Source organism: Tachypleus tridentatus, chromosome 2 (genome assembly GCF_004210375.1).
Source record: "Tachypleus tridentatus isolate NWPU-2018 chromosome 2, ASM421037v1, whole genome shotgun sequence".
Lineage (NCBI taxonomy): Eukaryota > Metazoa > Arthropoda > Merostomata > Xiphosura > Limulidae > Tachypleus > Tachypleus tridentatus.
Genome location: NC_134826.1, coordinates 4,803,087 through 4,813,998, shown reverse-complemented (window position 1 = coordinate 4,813,998; position 10,912 = coordinate 4,803,087). Strand labels below are relative to the sequence as shown.

General features: G+C 35.2%; 1 protein-coding gene across 1 annotated transcript in view; it reads right to left on the bottom strand.

The window, feature by feature from the left end:
* Positions 1 to 1,474: 1,474 nt before the first annotated feature.
* The window catches only part of LOC143235137 (uncharacterized), a 49,870-nt gene continuing 40,432 nt past the window's right edge, over positions 1,475 to 10,912 (bottom strand). Inside the window, exons 3-5 of the mRNA XM_076472994.1 lie at positions 8,384 to 8,487; positions 6,087 to 6,181; positions 1,475 to 2,368 (exon numbers count right to left, since the gene is read on the bottom strand). Of these exons, the coding sequence (XP_076329109.1) occupies positions 2,107 to 2,368; positions 6,087 to 6,181; positions 8,384 to 8,487 (461 nt within the window). The 3' untranslated portion in view covers positions 1,475 to 2,106. The remainder of the gene's footprint in view (positions 2,369 to 6,086; positions 6,182 to 8,383; positions 8,488 to 10,912) is intronic.

Below are 10,912 nucleotides of genomic sequence, written 5' to 3'. Positions count from 1 at the left end.
TTAAAAGTTTTAATAATATATAATATGTTCTTGGTTATTTCACACTATACGGATAGAGTGATTACATTTCTATCTTACTGGAGGTATAGTTCTGAGTTATAGTTTTAACAAAGGTTAAATATTGAAGTGTGCTCTCACTGTAGTTTACGATTGACAAAAAAAAATTAGCTTAAGAATTGTTGGTATGATAAAAGAATGACACATTTTAACAACATAATTTAAGGTTTAGAGCAATAAATTTCTCTTAAGTTTTAAAATTCAGAAATCTGGGTATATTATTATCTCATTTACATTGTTGTAAAACATCATGATCAGAAATCTGGATATATTATTTTCTCATTTACATTGTTGTAGAACATCATGATCAGAAATCTGGATATATTATTATCTCATTTACATTGTTGTAAAACATCATGATCTGAAATCTGGGTATATTATTATCTCATTTACATTGTTGTAAGACATCATGATCAGAAATCTGGGTATATTATTATCTCATTTACATTGTTGTAAGACATCATGATCAGAAATCTGGGTATATTATTATCTCATTTACATTGTTGTAAGACATCATGATCAGAAATCTGGATATATTATTATCTCATTTACATTGTTGTAAGACATCATGATCAGAAATCTGGGTATATTATTATCTCATTTACATTGTTGTAAGACATCATGATCAGAAATCTGGGTATATTATTATCTCATTTACATTGTTGTAAAACATCATGATCAGAAATCTGGGTATATTATTATCTCATTTACATTGTTGTAAAACATCATGATCAGAAATCTGGGTATATTATTATCTCATTTACATTGTTGTAAAACATCATGATCAGAAATCTGGGTATATTATTATCTCATTTACATTGTTGTAAAACATCATGACTCAACTTATCTTTATAATACTTAAAATGTAGCCATTCAGTTTTCCTACACACTAACAAACTAGATCAGTTACAATATACAAAAGACACAACCTACGTTTGTGCGCCGTTATCTCGACTACTAATCAGTAAAACAAAGGAGTCCCCCATGTTGTAACATATAAAATATAATTCTGAAGTAGGACAATTACAATTAGAAATTATGATTTTAATTATTACAATGTTTTTTGTCTGCGTTGTCTACCGAGAGGGATCGAACCTCGAACTTTACCGTACGGAGGACAATAACGTTTAAGAAACACGATATTTTCGTAGTTCTGTAACCTCGCTGTTCTGTTCAGAATAACATGACCCTTGTCTAGTGTTTCCCAACTTTCCTTATGAGATAATTAAACAAGAAGTCAGGAAGAAATGTGATACAACTGTGGTTTGTAGATACACACTTGTCTACTTTATTTACACAGTTTCCTTGTCTCAAGTACTTAAACAATAGAAAAACTTTGTAATATTAACATTGTACAAACAAGAAATTTTCTACACTCATAAAACTCCAAACACTAATCGAAGCAAAAAACTAAAGAACACAACCAATTAGTTTCGAAATTATCTTTGCTTGAAGAACGAATTGTGTAGTCTGTGCTTGAAACGTATACCAACCAACTCACAGGCACGAGCTTTCCAAGGATTTCTAAATTAATGATTTATTGTTCTCAGACTTGAGTCTCTTGGAGCAAATGTTTAGGTCACGTATATATATATATATACACACATAGTTTCTCTGCACACAAACACACACACTTTAGTGTTCGATGGTTCAATAGTTCTGTTTTATTACCTCGGTAATAAATAACACAGACAACTACTGTGGGTTAAAAAGACGCGATAATTCTTTTGGAATTATCAAGAATAATGAATGTTTCGTCTAAATTCTAAAGTTGATGTTTTTCTTTCGTTTAAACTATCAGAATCTCATAGTCATACCGAACAGCTCGAGACTTTACAAACCCCAAATGTTGTTGTATGATCCCAGATAGGCTAGTTCTGAAACTGTCAGAATCTCACAGTCATACCGAACAGCTCGAGACATTACAAACCCCAAATGTTGTTGTATGATCCCAGATAGGTTAGTTCTGAAACTGTTAGAATCTCACAGTCATACCGAACAGCTCGAGACTTTACAAACCCCAAATGTTGTTGTATGATCCCAGATAAGTTAGTTCTTTTCTTCTAATTGCTCGATCAGCGAGTTACTTGTGCACCCGCTGTTTCCACACGCGAGGCTGAGCGCAGATGTCGGATCTTCCGAGCCACGTGCTCCGGCAGGAGAACAGTGGAGAGACCCAACACTTGGGGATATGTAGGGCGTACTCAGAAAGGGACTAAAGGCATGGCTAGTGGTGAGATAATGTGGGGGCCAAATCCCCTGACGCTGAGCGATTTTCATCCGTGTGGTCATTTGTTTTTTCCACTTTGTCCTGTACCAAAATCAGAGTTAAATGACCGAAGTTACTTTTACAGCATAAATACTGAAACAAATTGCTACAGCAATAAATGCAACTACCAATAACTAACATTACAAAATAGTTAAGTCCTGTAGTCTGCAGATAACATTACAAAATAGTTAAGTCCTGTAGTCTGTAGATAACATTACAAAATAGTTAAGTCTTATAGTCTGTAGATAACATTACAAAATAGTCCTATAGTAGATAACATTACAAAATAGTTAAGTCCTGTAGTCTGTAGATAACATTACAAAATAGTTTAGTCCTATAGTCTGTAGAAAACATTACAAAATAGTTAAGTCCTATAGTCTGTAGATAACATTACAAAATAGTTAAGTCCTATAGTCTGTAGATAACATTACAAAATAGTTAAGTCCTGTAGTCTGTAGATAACATTACAAAATAGTTAAGTCCTATAATCTGTAGATAACATTACAAAATAGTTAAGTCCTGTAGTCTGTAGATAACATTACAAAATAGTTAAGTCCTATAGTCTGTAGATAACGTTACAAAATAGTTAAGTCCTGTAGTCTGTAGATAACATTACAAAATAGTTAAGTCCTATAGTCTGTAGATAACATTACAAAATAGTTAAGTCCTATAGTCTGTATGAATGCTCATTTCGAATGAATTTGTTCTCTTGATTTAATCTTTTAAACTCTATTACATAACATGCTTCAATACACCAATAATACAGGTCCACAGGTGACGAGTTGTGTTAACCATGGTGACAACCAGTATTATCATGTACGTGTGGTGTGTTACGATGACACCATGGTTCACACAGCGTGCTATTCGTGGGAGTAGAATCGATCGTCCTGTGATGAGTTACGGTTTACACAACTTAGTATCTTTAGGTGTAAACAACTATCGTCCATGTATCTGTGGTGTCTTACGATGACATTATTGTTTAAAGAACGTGGTACTTGTGGGTGTAAAATCTAACGTCCATGTATATGTGATGTGTTACGGTTTACAGAACTTGGTACTTGTGGGTGTAAAATCCATCGTATATGATTTACACTACATAATTTTAAATCGTTTTCAAGCAGATATAAACAAATTCTTGAAGTATGTTTGTTTAAAGTTAAAAACAAAGCAACATTTTATCAGGTTGCAAGATTTTGGTCGGAATCATATATAAAATAACAAAACATTATTCGATGGACTTTTTCCTTTAATGTAATGTTGCTTAGAAGTTAAGCTCAAAGCTACACAACAGGTTATCTGTGCTCTGCCTAAGATCGGTTTCGAAACCCAGATTCTAGCGTTGTAAGTCCGAAGACTTACCGCTGTGCTACTGGAGGGCTGAAATGCGTACGTCTCTTCAGCGTGGTAAACAAACCAAGTTTAACTAGACGTTTCCAGAACATGGTAACCCGAACAGCGGATATGATTTTTGAAACATTGAGCATATGAAATATTATTATAGAATTATGTATAATATTTTTGTAGTCTTCGCTAATCATACATACAGTTAATTAATTACCAACTTAGTCGAAACGACATTAATGTGGAATTGTGTTTTTGATTTTTTGCATGTACTCTGTTTCAGACTATCAAATAATCCGGGTCACTAGAAGTAATTTCGAACAAAACTACGTGAGGGCTATAGGCTCTAGTCGTTCTTAATTAAGCAGTAACAGGCGAGAGGTAAAGCAGCTTATCAGCACCACACACTGTGAAAAGTTAGGGTATTCTTTTATCAACAAATAATGGGATTGATATTATATATTAACACCCCCACGGTTGAAAGAGCAAGCATGTTCGGTGAGATAGATTCAAACTAGTGACCAGCATATTACGAGTCACGTCACGTCAGACCAGCGAATAGGATAAGAAAACAAACAAAACCATTGTGTCAACAACAGTCACGTGACAGTTTCTTTATGTGTTCCTAGTATTATATTGTATATTTTTAAGGTAACTCTTCTTGCAAAATAAAATTGTAACCAAACGACTTTTGCTTTTAACTTTTTTCATTTCTTGACCGTACCACGGAGAACATAATATAAGTAATGGGTCTAAACGTAAAGCTACACGACAGATCATCAGTGTTACAAGTTCTCCAGCTTACCGTTTTGAGCCATCCGAGATCCATACAAAAAATTCACTAATGATTCGAATTTAAAAAAGTAAAGAACACGGAGAACATAATATAAGTAATGGGTCTAAACGTAAAGCTACACGACAGATTATCAGTGTTACAAGTTCTCCAGCTTACCGTTTTGAGCCATCCGAGATCCATACAAAAAATTCACTAATGATTCGAATTTAAAAAAGTAAAGAACACGGAGAACATAATATAAGTAATGGGTCTAAACGTAAAGCTACACGACAGATTATCAGTGTTACAAGTTCTCCAGCTTACCGTTTTGAGCCATCCGAGATCCATACAAAAAATTCACTAATGATTCGAATTTAAAAAGTAAAGAACACGGAGAACATAATATAAGTAATGGGTCTAAACGTAAAGCTACACGACAGATTTTCAGTGTTACAAGTTCTCCAGCTTACCGTTTTGAGCCATCCGAGATCCATACAAAAATTCACTAATGATTCGAATTTAAAAAGTAAAGAACACGGAGAACATAATATAAGTAATGGGTCTAAACGTAAAGCTACACGACAGATTATCAGTGTTACAAGTTCTCCAGCTTACCGTTTTGAGCCATCCGAGATCCATACAAAAATTCACTAATGATTCGAATTTAAACAAGTAAAGAACACGGAGAACATAATATAAGTAATGGGTCTAAACGTAAAGCTACACGACAGATTATCAGTGTTACAAGTTCTCCAGCTTACCGTTTTGAGCCATCCGAGATCCATACAAAAAATTCACTAATGATTCGAATTTAAAAAAGTAAAGAACACGGAGAACATAATATAAGTAATGGGTCTAAACGTAAAGCTACACGACAGATTATCAGTGTTACAAGTTCTCCAGCTTACCGTTTTGAGCCATCCGAGATCCATACAAAAATTCACTAATGATTCGAATTTAAAAAAGTAAAGAACACGGAGAACATAATATAAGTAATGGGTCTAAACGTAAAGCTACACGACAGATTTTCAGTGTTACAAGTTCTCCAGCTTACCGTTTTGAGCCATCCGAGATCCATACAAAAAATTCACTAATGATTCGAATTTAAAAAAGTAAAGGTTCAAACGTGGTTTAGTGAGTTGTTGTTAGATAGGTGAAAGGTTCGAGCCTCCATTATGTCGCCGAACATGCTCTGTTCTTATAGCTGTGACCATGTTATAAAACCTATAGTTGTTTTCAATATTTGGTTAACAGTAACCATGTAGGAGGGAAATGTTGCTGACAGATTGGCTTCGCTCTGATCAAAGGTTCAAAGCTAAAGAAAGAAATGAGTTGACCATTTTGCCCAAATACTCTATACTATATACTTAGATAGACTGGTGGCTATTTATGAACTTTACCTTTTTCCGAAAAGTTAAAATGTAACAACCATAATCTAGCTTTCTCTAAGTTAAACATCAGTCTAACACTGTAAATGTTTCTATATTGAAAATGCAATATTACTTTATGTTAAAATATAATAAAAACGTAATATTACTCTGAGCTAATCTATAGTGATGACGTAATATTACCCTGTACTAATCTGTAAAAAAGATGTAATATTACTCTGTGATAAATGAGCTTTAAGAAACGGTCGTTTCTTACCTCCTGTTCTGAAACCAGGTCTTAATCTGAACCTCAGTGAGGTTTAAAGCTGCTGACAATTCCATACGTTTACTAACACTCAGATATTTGTCGACCTGGCGAGAAACAATAGGAACAAAGTTACTTGTATTTATTGTGCGAGGCATGAGGTAACATGTAATGTGCATGATATAAACTAACAAATAAGACGATTTGTACATCAGTTACAATATTTCAATTATTTAAGAAACGAAATACAATTTTGATTTCAAATTTGTATACATTTCAAAATGTCATTTAAGAAAATTATTCTGTCAGTAAAATAAACAGTTAACACTAAATGAATTACAATAAACATGAATCCTTTAGAAGTATTTGATGTTACTCTGGGGGTGATACCACAACAGACCATACTTACTAAGCCATAAGAGTGCTGATGGCGATACTACAACAGACCATACTTACTAAGCTATAAGAGTGCTATTGGCGATACTACAACAGACCATACTTACTAAGCCATAATAGTGCTGGTGGTGATACCAACAGAGACCATAATTACTAAGCTATAAGAGTGCTGGTGGCGATACCAACACAAACCATACTTACTAAACAATAAGAGTGCTGGTGGCGATACTACAACAGACCATACTTACTAAGCCATAAGAGTGCTGGTGGCGATACTACAACAGACCATACTTACTAAGCTATAAGAGTGCTCTTGCCGATACTACAACAGACCATACTTACTAAGCTATAAGAGTGCTCTTGGCGATACTACAACAGACCATACTTACCAAGCCATAAGAGTGCTGGTGGCGATACCAACACAGACCATACTTACTAAACTATAAGAGTGCTGGTGGCGATATCACAACAGATCATACTTACTAAACTATAAGAGTGCTGGTGGCGATACTACAACAGACCATACTTACTAAGCCATAAGAGTGCTGGTGGCGATACTACAACAGACCATGCTTACTAAACTATAAGAGTGCTGGTGGCCATACCAACACAGACCATACTTACTAAGCTATAAAAGTGGTGGTGGCGATACCACAACAGACCATACTTATTAAACTATAAGAGTGCTGGTGGCGATATCACAACAGACCATACTTAATAAACTATAAGAGTGCTGGTGGCGATATCACAACAGACCATACTTACTAAACTATAAGAGTGCTGGTGGCGATACTACAACAGACCATACTTACTAAGCCATAAGAGTGCTGGTGGCGACACTACAACAGACCATGCTTACTAAACTATAAGAGTGCTGGTGGCCATACCAACACAGACCATACTTACTAAGCCACAAGAGTGCTGGTGGCGATACTACAACAGACCATACTTACTAAGCTATAAGAGTGCTGGTGGCGATACCAACACAGACCATACTTACTAAACTATAAGAGTGCTGGTGGCGATACCAACACAGACCATACTTACTAAACTATAAGAGTGCTGGTGGCAATACTACAACAGACCATACTTACTAAGCCATAAGAGTGCTGGTGGCGATACTACAACAAACCATGCTTACTAAACTATTAGAGTGCTGGTGGCCATACCAACACAGACCATACTTACTAAGCTATAAGAGTGCTGGTGGCGATATCACAACAGACCATACTTAATAAACTATAAGAGTGCTGGCGGCGATACCAACACAGACCATACTTACTAAGCTATAAGAGTGCTGGTGGCGATACTACATCAGACCATACTTACTAAACTATAAGAGTGCTGGTGGCGATACTACAACAGACCATACTTACTAAGCTATAAGAGTGCTGGTGGCGATACTACATCAGACCATACTTACTAAGCTATAAGAGTGCTGGTGGCGATACCAACACAGACCATACTTACTAAACAATAAGAGTGCTGGTGGCGATACTACAACAGACCATACTTACTAAGCCATAAGAGTGCTGGTGGCGATACTACAACAGACCATACTTACTAAGCTATAAGAGTGCTCTTGGCGATACTACAACAGACCATACTTACTAAGCTATTAGAGTGCTGGTGGCGATACCAACACAGACCTACTTACTAAACTGTAAGAGTGCTGGTGGCGATACAAACACAGACCATAGTTACTATGCTATAAGAGTGCTGGTTACGATACCAAAACTACATATACTGAATGAAACAAGTCTTAACAGTGATGTATCTTTCGATCAACGTAGCTTTACTAAACATAAGGACAGGAATATATTTGAAATAGGCTTAACAGGCTAGATTCTTTCATCACCGATCGTTTTTTTCACTAACAACGTTCATATTCAAGACAATGAAGAGAAAACTACCTTAAATTCTGCTTCCAGTCTCTCGAGTTGTTTGGCAGAATAAGCTTGCCGAGGTTTCCTTTCTACTCCCGGTTTTCGTGGTCGACGCCCCGTGGGTTTGGGGGCTAAAGATAAGAAAAGATACATGATAAAAATGTAGGATAGAAACAAATGTAAACAAACATGTAAATTACTGAAACTGTTGGATAAGAATGCATAAAGATTAAATATACAAAGAGTTTAACAACTGTAGAATACTAGATACGATACGTATAGACTGAACATTCAAACAACTAATCTGATGGAAATTATTTAAATAAATGTGGACTCAACACTGAGTTTGCCGAAGTATATAAGATTTATTGGGCGTATGGGAACGTTTCGAAATTAAACGATGAAATATTACACATTAAACAAAACTAAAATTACTGTGAGTTCTGCGTGATTTTGATTTACTATGTGTTATCTTTATTGATTTATTATTAGTAGTAAATTAGACGCCAATTAATTAAATATCTTGTTACACTTAAAACTGTTACGTCAGGAAAAAGAAATCATCCTGTTTCATGTTTTTATTATGAAGCACAAGACTGCACAATGTGCTGTACAAACCCAGTTTTGTTGAAAAACTTAATAAGGAATAGGTTTAATTAATTTATAAAATTCAGCTCGTACAATGAAGATAAAGTTTTAACATGAATGAATTTCGTGTTGTTAGTTCAAACTATATTTATTAAATGCAAGAATAATTCGAATCTACCACAGTCTAACGAACGGAGCTTAACACTAAAATTACCAAACACATACCAGTTTCTTACATTTGTTGTTCATTACAGGGTTCCTAACACGTGGGCCCCGGGTATAGCCACGTGGTTAGAGGCACTTGAGTCGTAATCTAATGGCCGAGAATTCGAATTCCCGTTTCTCCAAACATGTTCGCCCTGTCCGCTGTGGTGGTGTTATAATGTGAAGGTCAATTCCCTTATTCGTTGGTAAAAGAGTAGCCCAAGAGTAGCGCAGATAGCCCTTGTGCAGCTTTGCGCGAAATTCAAAACAAACTAAAACATAACATGAGCCATATCGCCAAACAAAAACACTATTACTATTAATCAGTGATGTCGAGAAACCCACTTGTTGAGAAATTTATATGCAAAAACGGCTCGTTTGGGTTGAGAAAATATTTTACATAGAAGAGCGAACAACGTTTCGACCTTCTTCGGTCATCGTCAGGTTCACAAAGAAAGAGGTAACTGACCGGAAGCTGACCACATGTTTGAAAGGGGTTGTGTAACTGTGTGTCGAAATGTAGAGGGCGGTATTAGATGTTTGAATATATAATTTTATTTATTTTATTATATTAATATAGGTATAAAGGCGTTCCTTTATATTGGTTTATTTTGGGTTTAAGTTGTTGTATAAGTAAGGCTTCTTTAATTTTGCGTTTGTTTATGTTTGTTTCTTTATTTAGTATTTGAGTGTTTTCTATGGTTATGTTGTGTTTATTTGACTTGCAGTGTTCGAAAACGTGTGAAGGTGACTTTTTATGTTCTTTGAATCTGGTTTCCATTTTTCTACTTGTTTCTCAATATAGAAGTCGTGGCAGTTATCACATTGTATTTTATAAATAATGTTGGTGTTGTGTTTGTCAGTGTAGTTTTTACATAGTATAGACCTCAGTTTTGTGCCTTGGTTTTTGAATAAATTTGGTATTAACTGGAATGTCATATTTTGTTACTAATTTTTGCCAAATGTTAGTTATTTGTTTGCTGATGTCAGGAATATATGGTATACAGCAGTATATGGTTTCGTGGTTTTTTGATTCGTGAGCTGTATTTACTTTAGTTGGTGGTTGATTTTGCTTTTTGTCTAGGTGTGTGCGTATTATGTTTTCTACGGTTTGTGGAGGAAACTTATTGATGTTGATGAAGTATTGTTTTATTTTGTCTAATTCATCGTTAATTTTATCTGGTGAGCATAGTTTTATGGCTGTGTTTATTTGGTTTCTTAGTATGCTGAGTTTTTGTTTTGTTTCATGTGCTGAGTCCCAAGGAATGTATAGTCCAGTATGGGTGATTTTTCGGTGGATTTCTGTTTTGAATTGTGTGTCAGTTCTTGTAATTTTGAGGTTAAGAAATGATATTTGATTGCTTTCTTCCTGTTCACATGTGAAGTTAATGTTGGGATGTATAGAGTTAATGTGATTGAAAAAATTAAGTATGTGTTCTGTAGATTTGAATCCCGCAACCGTGTCATCTACATATCTGTACCAGTATAGTGGTGGATGTAATGCTGTGTTAATTGCTTGTGTTTCAACTTGTGTCATAAAAATATTGGCTAGAACTGGTGATACTGGGTTGCCCATGCTTAGGCCATTTGTTTGTATATAGTTTTGGTTGTTGAACATGAAGTTTGTCTTTATCGTGGTGAATTCTATGAGGGTTGCTAACTGGTTACTGGGAATTTCTATAGTTGGGTTAGGGTCTCGGATATAGAGTTCTAAGGCTATCTTGCAGGCTTCAGTGGTTGGAACTTCTGTAAAGAGGGATATAA